Source organism: Gymnoscopelus braueri (genome assembly GCF_963280865.1).
Source record: "Gymnoscopelus braueri genome assembly, chromosome: 13".
NCBI classification, from domain to species: Eukaryota; Metazoa; Chordata; class Actinopteri; order Myctophiformes; family Myctophidae; genus Gymnoscopelus; species Gymnoscopelus braueri.
The window spans coordinates 45246860-45260437 of NC_137615.1; the positions used below are offsets into that span (position 1 = coordinate 45246860).

A 13578-nucleotide genomic window follows, 5' to 3' on the forward strand; every position below is an offset into this window, starting at 1 on the left:
ATATTTATATCTATCTATGTCTGTCTGTCTGTAAATAAAACACAATTTGAGAAATTGAGAAGAAAATTAAAACAAATGTTTTTCAATTTAAGTTAAGAGATAATTATGGTATCAAACTGGTGATCCTTGAAATTAAAAAGTACAAGAAAAAGTAATTTAACCCATTAAATACTGTTTGCGAGCTTGGTCATCTGCTATGGTTGAACATTTTGGAAGAATCTTGAAAGTGTGTGAACTACTGATTTAGAAGGCATTTGCATCGTCCTCAGGTCTTAACAATGAGTTACAAAAATGAGTAAAACGTTTGTCAGGCCAAGGACCCCTTAGCTGAGAGAGAGATGAAGCAGGGACCCCCACTACTTTTTCATTTCATAGATAGCTTCATAGACTTGTGTAGCGTTGTGCTGGATTCATGTTAATGTGTATTTTCAGACCGTTTACCACTTAAACCCTCAATACTTGGTCTGCTCCCCCCCCCCCCCCCCCCACCCCCCACACCAAACCTCTTTGCCGAAAATAGCCGATCTACAAACTTGTAGATCTGCTATTTTCGGCTATTGTTCCCCTCAGAATCCTACGGTTCAGTTGTTAATGTAAAAAAACAAACCTTCCTATCATTGAAAGATTCGGCGGCCCCCCCCCCTGTAGTAACTCTGAGGACCCCCATGTTGAAGACCCCTGGGTTAAAAGAATCACTGACGTATATATATATATATAACCTTGCGTCCTCTTCCACACAGATGCCCCGCGGTCTCCGGTCAGCCGTAAGTCAGCCAGCCAGGAGCGCATCTCTGCTCTGGAGAGACAGCTGAACATCGAGCTGAAGGTCAAGCAGGGAGCAGAGAACATGATCCCCATCTACGCCAACGGAGTCACCAAAGTACATTCTTTTTTTCCCTATAGCCATTGTTCTACCAGTTGACTTTTTCCGTGAATCGAATCATCTAGAAGTGTGTTTTTTTTAACCCATTAAGATCTCGAACGCATCTGTGTCACTTTTTGATTTGAGCTAAAAAACATTTTACACTTGGGCTATTCAAAAATAGCAGATGTACAAGCTCATAGCGCGGCACCGAGTGCCGCACTACGAGCTTGTAGATATGCTATTTTTTGTAACCCAAATCTTTACTTCTGGGGATCCATCATCCCTGGAACTAAATATTTTGAGATGGGGGTCCACGGCAATTTGGGGGGTCCTTGACATGACAAAGTTTGAGAACCACTGATATAGTAACATGCGCTTTGTTCAAAAAACTGTCAACTGTCATTTTTAACCATTTAAGCCCTATTGTATACAGTATATGATTTTGTCATACAACGGTGTCATGCAGAAATAGCAAAACATTATATTTTTGCTATTTTTGCTATTGTATTTAAAAAGAAAACATTTGGATTTAAAACTTTTATAATTGATTCAATCAAATACTATGGCCATCTCTCCAGCTCTCTTTAGTAAAAACAGAAAATGCAATGTTGGGATACCGCTTTCATCCAATCAGGAGAGAGAACTCATACAGGATACAAGACAAACAAGTTAAAGTTGAATTGGTGACAAAATTGGAACCGGAACACTATAACATTGAAATTGGTAAATTGGGCTCCCACCTGAAAATGTAGTTTCTGTTTATTTAAGTGCTGGAGAGACGGGGAGACCCCTGTTACTGAACAATCTATCTATAGCAACGATAACTACAAAAACGAAAAAACGTAATTTTAAACCATTGTTGCAATTTTGCACATCAATTAATACTCTGTTAGCTTTAGCCTACTAAATACTTTGCAATGCTTTCCTCAGAGTCACTTTGAAGAGAGCGTAGCTGTAAAGAGTGCTTATTCACTCACCATACGTATTAGAGGTTACGGTAACAAGATACTCAGTGATTCACGTTATCTCCTATCTATCTAATGTAAATGACTGTTAATGTCCTCACTGTCAGAATGTCTGGCAGGACCATCCTCCTCTCCTCTCCTCTCCTCTCCTCTCCTCTCCTCTTCGTCAGTCAGCAGACTAGTGTGGGAAGAGCTGTAGATATGATAAAGGTTACTGGAAGAGTGCTTGCTAATGTCTGCTGTCTCACTGCCATTATTTTCTTACTGATTTTGCCATTGATCACTTTTTCGATTAATTGAAACAATCGACAAGTATTAATATTAATGAATCGACGCAATATATATATATATATATATATATATATATATATATACTGTGTCAGACAAAGATAGATAAATGACTGATCTACAGGCTCACAACACGCTGCTATTAAAAAAGCTTTTAAAGAAAATAAAAAGGTTTAAAAAAATATATATGAAAATTTGTTTTAATTGATTTGTTTGATGAACTGTTCCATCACTACTCTGCTGTGCGTGTGTGCGTGTGTGTGCGTGTGTGTGCGTGTGTGCGTGTGTGTGTGTGTGCGTGTGTGCGTGTGTGTGGGTGGGTGTGTGTGCGTGTGTGTGTGTGTGTCCTCGCAGGACAAGAAGCTTCTCCAGACCGCTCAGCAGATGTTGCAGGACAGTAAGACCAAGATCGACATCATCCGCATGCAGATCCGCAAGTCCATGCAGGCCACTGAGCAGACTGAAGACAACCAAGGTGCCTCGTTGTGTAAAATAATAATAATAATAATTTCTCTGTACATTGATGAATATCAACTGAATATTTTAATCGATTTCAACGCTTATTTTCCACCAGTGTTCATTTTGATGACTAAAACTATGACGGAAAAGGTTCGGTCGACCCTAAACATTTTTTCACTGAAGAAAACTAAATAAAAACTAAGCTATATGATGACTAAAACTATGACTAAATATATTGGCAATTTCGTCAACAAATAAAAACTAGTGGAAATTCTGGACAAGAGATCAAGTGGATCCCTTTCCTCAGCATTAATTACTAATGTGGGTGCTCAGCTGTACTTTTCACCCTTTATACTGGCAGCTGAGGAATGTCTGTCTGAATGTTGCACTGACACACCAGACCAATACATTCTGAAGTATTCTGATTTCCCTATTACACTGTTTCCCAAACAGTGGGTTGGGACCCATCATTGGGTCGCAGACCCAAAGATGGGTCGGGAGTAAATTTCTCTAAACTTCTCAGGGTCCCGGGCAAACGTCTAATTTCCCTTTTGAGTCTTGGGCTAAAAAGTTTTGGACCCACTGATCTATTAATTTAAGGAAGGTTCAGACAGCTTTCCCTGTGCCAGCTGATCTGAGTGTTCACAACGCGTCACAGACGCGCTCGTAGATCTGCTATTTCCGGCGCACACGGCGCCCGCCTCACGGACGGAGCAGAGCGTAAATGAGCCGCTATCGTCTCTCTCCGTTCCCAGAAGCGCCCTAACAGATCGATGTGTTCCTCGCAACACCGCGGGATAGAGACACCTTCACACACACATGCACACGTCCGTTCGCAGGACACACATGCAACACACACACGCGCGCACGTGCACACACACACTGTGTGCGCACACACACACACAGACATGTATTGCCCATTACAGTCCGCATATGCGCGCCCGCACACACACACACACACACGCACACGCACACGCACACGCACACGCACACACAGGTCAGGGTGTTATTGATGTTCCTGCATTGCCTTGATGTTGGCCAACAGCTAAAAGCCATGCCTCATTTAACAAAGAGGGGAGAGAGAGAGAGGGGGGGCAATACTTGAAAGAAGATGACACAGTTGATTAGAGAGAGAGAGAGAGAGAGAGAGAGAGAGAGAGAGAGAGAGAGAGAGAGAGAGAGAGAGAGAGAGAGAGAGAGAGAGAGAGAGAGAGAGAGAGAGAGAGAGAGAGAGAGAGAGAGAGAGAGAGAGAGAGAGAGAGAGAGAGAGAGAGAGAGAGAGAGAGACTGGGCCTCTCAGCATGGGGAATACATTAGCGATAGCTCAACGTCCCTTACATCTGTTAGACCACGCACGTCCCTAAAAATAGACCACCTGTGTTTCACGTATACTGGTATATACAGGTCAGGATGAGCTGAGCACCACACCCTCGCCCCATAAATAACACCCTCAGCGTGATGGGAAAACCAGGTCACGTATTATGAGGGCTAAATGTAAAACCAACAACAAACAATCCTCTAGATCACTGTTCCCCAAACAGTGGGTCGGGGACCCATGTTTGGGTCGCGGACCAATATATACAGTATGGGCCTCGAGTAAATCTCCCCTTTTTTGTGTCTTCTATAAATAAAAATAAAAAAATCATAATATATATATATTTTTTTTAATAGCTGAAGCAATTTTAAAATGACAGCGTTCCCCAACAGTTTTGGAGGTATGAGGTTTCCACCCGACACAGACGATATAGCATTCCCTACAGTATGTCTTACTGCCTAAAACTACAGCTCTCTAGGTCGTCCTCAGACGAGCCCTCCATCGGAGCTTCCAGCTACCTGTACATTATAAACACATTTCATAAGCATTCTTTTTAGAAGCCAAGTGCTGGCACCCACCACAGCTACGTTAAAATCCCATCTATCGAGCCATTTATAAGAAGCCAATGCTCCTCTGCTCATCATGACAGCGGATGGCAGTGTAGCTAAATGTACTGGAAGCCACTCATCGGTGCTGGGAACAAAACAAGGCAATTCAGCTTCTTTCTTTTTTTGTTGCTGCATTTGCTATTATTGTTACAGTCCAATACATTGTCTTTTGTTCAAATGACAGTGTAGCCACAATGTAACCAGGTGGGAAAAGTTCTCTACAATTTATTTTTATAAAATAGCCTCTTCTTTCGCACCTTATGAGGATGAAACAACTCAGTTAGGAACCCTTGCAAAAAACTCTTGTGAAATGTATGAATTTCACAACTATACTGGCAAGAGATTTTAGGAAGGAAGCCGCGGACCACATAAAAGGTGCCCTTTGTACCTCAATTGGCCCCCAGGCCAGACTTTGGACACATATCTGGGGTATAAACCAACCGCTATGGAGTGGGGTTTAAAGCAGTGGTTCTCAACCTGTGGGTCTGATGATTTTGGGGGGGTCCCCACGAAGTGACAATCTAGCAGTCTTAGAGCACTGTTTCCCAGACAGTGGGTAGGGACCCATGTTTGGGTCGCAGAGCATTTTTTATGGGTCGCAAGTAAATATCCTCTATTTTTTGTTTCCTACGTTCAAAATATATATTTATATATATATTATTTCAATGTATTTTAAAAAGTTCAAACAGCAAAAATCACAACTTTTCATCAATTAAAAACAATTCCAGCAATTTCCTTAATTAAATAAAACAATGTTTAACACAATAACAGCCAAGGTATTAAACATCGTTTGTTATCCCCTTGCCAGCGTAATTACCTTCATTCGATGATATTTGAAACGCCGTGGAGGCGACATTGTATTCCAAAAAAGCAAAAAAGGCGGAGGGAAGGGGTAAGCGGAGGGATCTGTGTATTCAGACGAACCACAACATTCCAACCGCGATCCGCCATTTTGGGGCTGGGGGGCCGCTGAAAACAGTGGTTTTCAATGCAAAAAAACAGCAACTGAGTTACAGCTGTTTTTCTGAAAATCCCATAGTCAGGGCGGGTGGAAGTGACGTTTTTTGGAATGATGTCACATCCACATACTTCTTCTCTCAATGACGATGGATCATCCCAGAGCTGTGTTACGGTGCCTAAAACAGCGTGCCTAATTTTTTTTATAGAACGCATTTATGCGAGTTGGCGGAGAAGTGCGCTATTTAATAGAACGACTTTATGCGAGTATGGCAGGAAATGAGCTAAGAAATTGTGAAAACACTTGTTTTATTGTTCTTACTGAAACACAATAAAAACAAGTACTTCCATAATTCAATAAAAAAAATTGAAATAGAGAAAACACTCCCAAACTAGTGAAAATAGCAGATCTTCAAGCTCACGACGCGACGCACGAAGCGACGCGTTATGAACTTGTAGATCTGCTAGTTTCACTAGTTCGGGTCCCGGGCAAAATGTCCAAATCTCTCTCTTGGGTCTTGAGCTATAAAGTTTGTGAACCACTGGTCTAGAGAAACCATTCGATTGACTCCCCCCCCCCCCCCCCTCTGTTCTCAGGTAAGCCAGACATGTGCGGGGTGGAGCTGCGGGTGGAGGAGCTGTGGCATCACTACCGCGTGGAGCACGCCATGGCCGAGGGCGCCAAGAACATGCTGAGGCTGCTGGGAACGGGCAAGGTCCAGGACAAGAAGGCTATAGCCGAGGTCAGACTCAATGGATGCACAGAGACGCTGTGTGTGTGTGTGTGTGTGTGTGTGTGTGTGTGGGTGTGTGTGTGTGTGAAGCATAGTTATAATATATCTAGAGGGCGGACTGCCCCGCCCCCTGCTATTCATTTCAATGAAAGTTGCTCTTGTTACACAAAGAAATGAGCAGAACTGGAACATAACATTGAAGCTGAGAAATGGTTAGTCTCCCCTGATTGGATAAAATTGCCTGAAAATGTATTTTCTGTTTACTAGAGATATGGAGAGATGGTGAGACCCCTGTTCCTGTTACTGAACAAGCACTTTATAGCAATGATTACTATCAGAATATAGAGCTTTAACTTTTTAACAAAAACGTTGCGTTTTAACCCAAACTATATATCACTTACTCTAAACTACCTTTAACCCATTCAATCCGGGAACGCATCTCTGTCATTTTAGATTTTAGCTACATATATCGTCTCTGTTACTGTTACTTTTCAGGATTCAAATTCAAAAGTTGCAAAAGTAGCAGATCTACCAGCTTGCAGATCTGTGTAAATCTGCTACTTGTTACTACTTGAGTTACAATTGTTCACTTAAAAAAAATTATATATATTCAAAGATTTGCACACATTTTCATGATTTTTCAAAAATATTGCAGATCTACAAGCACATATAAGCTTTTTTGCTATTTTTGAATAGCCAAAGAAATCTTAAATAAAAATGACACAGATGCGTTCCCGGGTCTTAATGGGTTAAGTAGTTTAAAAGTCTCATTGCTGTGTCTTCTCTCTCCCCCGCCATGCCGTTGCCCCCGTGGTGCATCCTCCAGGCCCAGTGTGGTCTGAGCGAGTCGTCCCAGCGTCTGGACCTCCTGCGGGGCTCGTTGGAGCACCGCCTGGTGGAGCTGCCGGAGGACCACCCCAAGGCCTGCCTCATCAAGGAGGAGCTGGCCCTGGCCTCCTCCTCCTCGCTCTCCTCGCTCCACGGCGCCCCCTACATGCACAACCAGTACAGCACGCTCAGCAAGCCCTCGCCGCTCACTGGTAAAATAAATAAATAAAACTAATAAGAAAGAAATGACATGTCATTTATTTATGTTTATTTTTTAATTATAATTTTTTTCATTTTCCTAAAACATTATACAAAATAAATGAAAAAAGTAATTGAAAAAACATGGTCTCCTCACGCATTAGACCGACCAAATAAATACATAGAGTAAAGTAAAGTACTTCCCCTCTCTCTCCTCCTGTCCTGTGGTGTGTGTGTGTGTGTGTGTGTGTGTGTGTGTGTGTGTGTGTGTGTGTGTGTGTGTGTGTGTGTGTGTGTCTGTGTGTGTCGTCAGGTACCCTCCAGGTGCGTCTGCTGGGCTGTGTGGGTCTGTTGGAGTCGGTCCCGGGGCGGAGCAGGGGGACCCCCGTGGTGCTGCCCTCCTACAGCGCCGGGGGGGACGGCCGCTCCTCCTTCAAGCTGAGCGGTCTGTACAGCCGCAGCACCAGCAGCATGAGCCTCAGGATCCCCAGCAAGACAGACGAGCTCTCCTGTGAGTCACACACCATCCTGAAGCCTCCTTTTATATACCAGTGGTTCTCAACCTGTGGGCCGGGACCCCACAGGGGGGGTGCCCACATGATTTTCATTTTTTTGGGGGAGGGGGTCCCCAGATGATAGGGAACTGGCAATTTAAAGGAGTAGTTCACCCAAAAAATGACTTATTTTCTATCAATGTATTACACACCCCATGAAGCCTTGAATTTATGGAGGTTTTTTTTCTTGGTCGCATTCTTAACCCATTAATGTGATGACAGGTTGGCTGGTACATGCATACCTCTCTCTCTCTTGAGTCTCGAGGAGACTCAATTTATTGGCTCAGGAATGCGACAAAAACAAAACAGTAATTGTTTGGGTGAACAACTCCTTTAAGGACTTTTAAGACCAATATAATATTTTATATACCGGTGTGTGTGTATATATAAAAAAGACCATAAGTGCATCAACAGTAATCAACAAACTATACTATTAAAAACTGGTGAAACATTGGCCAAATTGTCAAATAATGTAAGAAAGAGGCGTTGCGAGGCGTAGTGAGCTTGTAGATCTGTATTTTCACAATATTTATCTGTGGAACCGAGTCAAACTAAATGTAATGCCTCAACTCCTATAAATCCAAGTGCTTGTCAGGGTGGGGGGTTCCCTGTTCAATTATGATTATTTTGGGGGGTCGCTGCCTAAAAAGCTTGAGAACCACTGATTTAGACCAGTGATTCTCTGACCCCTAGTTTTGATTATGCATTTAGGCCACGGACCCCCCTTTGATACAGTCTTTGCCGTGAAGAACAGATCTACAAGCTAACAACATGTTAAATGCACTTTCAGCGCCCTCTGTTGGGCAAATTCATGAACAGAGTGACAGACGGACGGACGGACAGACAGACAGAAAGAAAATACATTTTCAGGTGGCTTGCCAATTTCATCCAATCAGGAGAGAGTACCCATTTACCAGCTTCAATTTTAACTCATTAACTGCCAGAGTAAAATATCGTCCATAGCCGACCTTGCCAGCGATTCCAAGCGTTTTCACTAACCTTTGAAAAATCATAGAATATTATTCTTCACAACGATCCATCCATAAAAGACATATCCGAGTCTCATAAAATCGATGAAAAAAGTTATTGGCAGTTGAAAGTACGGTAGATTGTTTTTGCCAAAAAGCAACAGAGAGCAGAGAAAGGGGCATTTTTCCAAATCCATTAGATCCATTGGGTGTGAACGTGGCTTTCTTTTTTGCAAATCACGTGATTTCCTGCTTCACTGGGAGTCAAATGGTGAATAGGTTAGCGAAGAGAGTGCAATCTAGCGTAAACACTGAAAACGCCAGTACACGTCAAAACACGTCCTTGGCAGTCAATGAGTTAAGAGCTGGAGAGACAGGGACCCTTGTTACTGAACAAACACTCAGATGTACAAACTCACAACGTGTCTTATCACATTGATCGACTATTTTCAGCAAAGTGAAAATGAAAGGTTATCTCAAGATATCTTCCATATCCGTGTGTGTGTGTGTGTGTGTGTGTGTGTGTGTGTGTGTGTGTGCACGTGCGTGCGTGCGTCCGTGCGTGCGTGTGCGTGCGTGTGTGTTTGTGTGTCCAGCGGAGGTGTGTGCGGTGCTGAAGCTAGAGAACACGGTGGTGGGACAGACGGCGTGGAAGACAGTAGGACAACAGGCGTGGGACCACACCTTCACCGTGGAGCTGGAGAGAGTGAGACCAAACACTGCACTACACCCCACTATACCCTCACTGTTAATGTCACTCTGAGAGTGTACACGTTGTACACTCTCAGAGTAGGTAGACCATTATGTACCGCAGTGCTTCTCAAACTTTTTTTCATGTCAAGGACACCTAAAAATTATATTTATTGGACTACGGACCCCCCATCTTGCATGCTTTGTGCCAGGGATCCCCAGAAGCAAAGATCAGTGTTAAAATTGTTCGCCTAGGCTCCAAAGTAGCCTGGCAGCGCGTCGGGGGTTCGAGTCCCGATCCCGACGGCCTTTGCTACATGTCACTCCTCATCTCTCTCCTCATTTCCTGTCAGACTACTATCCTATCAATAAAGGCATAAAAGCCAAAAAATACATCTTAAAAAAAGGAAAAAAATCGCTTTTAAAAGATTCAAAGATTTGCACACATTTTCCAGATTTAAAAAAAATAGCAGATCTACAAGCTTACAGCACGGCACCCCACTTTGAGAACCACTGCTGTATATGTAGATGAATAACAGTGGGCCTAGAACAGGATACAGCAGATCTACAAGCTCACAACGCGTCGCAATGCGACGCGTTGTGATAGCCTAGGTATAAAATAGGGCTAAAGTGGTTAATGTATGTTTTATAATGTAATAATTTATATCTGCAAAGTAACTAGTAACTAAAGTTTTCAAACAACTGTAGTGGATATTATTTGCCTCTGAGATGTAGTGGAGTAGAAGTAAAAAATAAGTAAAAGTATAGACAATTGGAAATACTCCAGTAAAGTAAAAGTATCTCAAAATTGAACTTAAGTACTGTACTTAAATGTACTTACTGTCGTTACTTTACACCACTACTACTGTACAATGTGCATTGGATGTGTTGTGTCTCCCAGTCCAGGGAGATGGAGATGGCGGTGTACTGGAGGGACTGGAGGTCCCTGTGTGCGCTCAAGTACCTCAAACTGGAGGACTTCCTGGACAACCAGAGACACCAGGTCCAGCTGGAGCTGGAACCGCAAGGGCTGCTGCTGGCTGAGGTGACATTAACGCACGCACACGCGCACGGAATACACATTCTGCAGACACACGTGCACACAATACATCACTGTTTCCCAAACATTTGGGTCGGGACCCATTTGTGGGTCACGGACCCATTTGTATAGGTCGCGAGAAAATAATATATTTTTCCCCCGTTTCCAAATTGTTTTTAACAACCATTTCAAAGATTTTCAACAAAAGAAAAAGTAAAAAAATCTAAGAAATTCCATATGATAAAAACTTGGTTAAGAAGTTGTGAAAAAAATATTCTCTTTTGGGACTCGAGCTAAAAAGTTTGGGAACCCCTGCAATACACAACCACATGCACACATACCAGTAAATGCATGAACGCGTGTGGATCTTGTCAATGTCACGTTTTGTCATTCAGGTGACCTTCTTCCAACCAGTCATAGTGAGAGGACCACGACTCCAACGGCAGAAGAAAGTATTCTCCAAACAGCAAGGTTAAGATAATACACAGTAGAATCCTCACTGTTGTTGCTTTTTACCTTAACGTCAATATTCTGAGGGGGAGCATTCCGCGAAAATAGCCATTGTCTGTGAATATCCCCCCCCAGAGTAGGGATGCTAGAGTTCAAATGGTTAATGGTCCATAGACATTTTGAGACACCAAAATCTACACTGTAATGTAATGGCCATGGCTGCTAGTATGACTGTTATCTACACTGTTCATTGAACTCCGGGTACCGTGTGTGTGTGTGTGTGTGTGTGTGTGTGTGTGTGTGTGTGTGTGTGTGTGTGTGTGTGTGTGTGTGTGTGTGTGTGTGTGTGTGTGTGTGTGTGTGTGTGTGTGTGTGTGTGTGTGTGTGTGTGTGTGTGTGTGTGTGTGTGTGTGTGTGTTGGGGGGGATGCATACCACTGTACAAATTATGACAAGAGATTTTAAAACCTGTTAGAATGAACTAGAAGACCCGTTTCACCAGGGGGAAATAAGAGCGCATACAGGCAGTGTATTTAACTTCAATGGCTTTTCCAGGCCTGAAACTCATAGAAAACAATAACATTTTTCAGGATGTGCAGTTACCCTGTTGACCGTTGAAACTTTGTGTGTGTGTGTGTCTTCCAGGTAAGGCCTTCTTAAGAGCCCGTCAGATGAACGTGGACATCGCCACGTGGGTACGCCTGCTCAGGAACGCCATCCCGTCGGGCAACCACGCGCCCGCCTACCCACCCAGCTTCACGCCCGGCACGCTCGCCCACAACGCAGGGTACAGTACCATGTGACTGTCAAAACTGTTAACATGATTCCATAATTGTGTCGCTACTGAGTGTGTGTGTGTGTTTGTGTGTGTGGACACTGGACTGGACCTTTCCCTACCTTACCTTACCTCATTGTCTGCATCACACCACAGGGCTCGTTACAGAAACCATGTTACACATTCTGAATGGCTGCTATGCCTATAAAGGGCTTGTATACAGTAGCACGCCACGACAGAATAGTTGATCTCATAACTAAGGACATATCAAAACATTCTTACACCGTCAGTGAGTAGGGCATTCACGAATAGTGATTTTTAGCATTCGAATTATTCGACCTATAAGTATTCGAATATTCGATTAATCGATTTGATTATAAAAAATAAAAGAATAAAAAAAGAATAAATAGTTATTATTATTTTTATTTTTTCAATGGCATTGATGACTTGACTCAAGGAATGCGAGTTGACGTCACACCAGAGCTCACAGCTACGTGTCTGCTGTAGAAAAGCACAAAAAATAATAATATATATATATATTAAAAAAAAACATTTTATTTTTATTTTTTTAATAGAATAATCGAATAGTGGTTTGATAGTCGAATAGTCGGTTTGATAGTCGAATATTCGAATATTCGACTATTCTGTTAATGCCCTATCAGTGAGAATGTACAAACATTCCTGTGTCCAACCTTCCATGTTTCAACTCTGTACTGAAAATCCTGAAATCTTTGCACATCTCTCTGCTAATACACCAGATGTTGTTGTTGTCAATGAAGGCTCCAGATCAGTTTCCATTCTTGAAGTGGCCTGCACCTTTGACTCTAGCTTAGAGGAAGCTTTTATGACCAAAGTCATTAAATACCAGCTCCTCCATCCATCACAGAGCTAGGTCATAGGCGCAATCTACTTGTGTTTATCTTTGGCAGCTTAGGACATGTACATAGGTTGGTTGTAAGAGGCTTCCAACAGCTTGGGATGCCAAAAAAGCAGCTAAACGGCTAAATTCTGTGCAATTTCTTCTACTACCGGTAGCCGCCAAATATGGTGAAGGCGCTGTTATTTGTACCCCTGAAGGTTGTGTGGGTATGTGTCCATGATTCGCTGACTGTGCATTTTTTACAGCACTTTGTAATATCTGTGTCCTTGTATTGTATCTCTTATGTGGACATAAATAAATGATTGTGTGTGTGTGTGTGTGTGTGTGTGTGTGTGTGTGTGTGTGTGTGTGCGTGCGTGTGTGCGTGTGTGTGCGTGTGTGTGTGTACAGGGAGATCTCAGTGGAGAAGCTGACCCTGGACGGTAACACTGTACCCAGACCAGAGACCAGGAGAGACGTGGTGGACACTGCACTGCCGGTGAGACACACTGGACAGATGGACACAGGGAGAGATATACTGGACAGATGGACACAGGGAGAGATATACTGGACAGATGGACACAGGGAGAGATATACTGGACAGATGGACACAGGGAGAGATATACTGGACAGATGGACACAGGGAGAGATATACTGGACAGAGGGACACAGGGAGAGATATACTGGACAGATGGACACAGGGAGAGATATACTGGACAGATGGACACAGGGAGAGATATACTGGACAGATGGACACAGGGAGAGATATACTGGACAGAGGGACACAGGGAGAGATATACTGGACAGAGGGACAGATGAATAAAGAAAGCGAAGAGACAGAGGAGATAAGGAGGGCAGGGCTGGCAGGAGAAAGAAAATAAAATCAAGTGATGGGGGACACATAATGGAAGAGTGTGTGACTTTACTTACGTACTTTTCTGGGGGGCGATTTCTCATAGGTTAACATTTTGGTTAATATGGGGCGCCTGGCCGTTGGTTAGAATCTCCTGTCCTCTCCTCTCCCATT

The 13578-nt window shown here is 43.1% G+C and overlaps 1 protein-coding gene across 4 annotated transcripts in view; it reads left to right on the top strand.

Annotated features, from left to right (window-relative positions):
• Positions 1–13578, top strand: part of LOC308097934 (serine/threonine-protein kinase N2-like) — a 102396-nt gene that overhangs the window by 63320 nt on the left and 25498 nt on the right. For all 4 annotated transcript variants that reach the window (XM_080446083.1, XM_080446080.1, XM_080446081.1 and 1 more), the window contains 10 exons: positions 741–880; positions 2473–2593; positions 6055–6200; positions 7018–7231; positions 7531–7728; positions 9336–9445; positions 10331–10474; positions 10864–10939; positions 11563–11704; positions 12963–13050. In XM_080446083.1, coding sequence (XP_080302209.1) covers positions 741–880; positions 2473–2593; positions 6055–6200; positions 7018–7231; positions 7531–7728; positions 9336–9445; positions 10331–10474; positions 10864–10939; positions 11563–11704; positions 12963–13050 — 1379 coding nt within the window. The remainder of the gene's footprint in view (positions 1–740; positions 881–2472; positions 2594–6054; positions 6201–7017; positions 7232–7530; positions 7729–9335; positions 9446–10330; positions 10475–10863; positions 10940–11562; positions 11705–12962; positions 13051–13578) is intronic.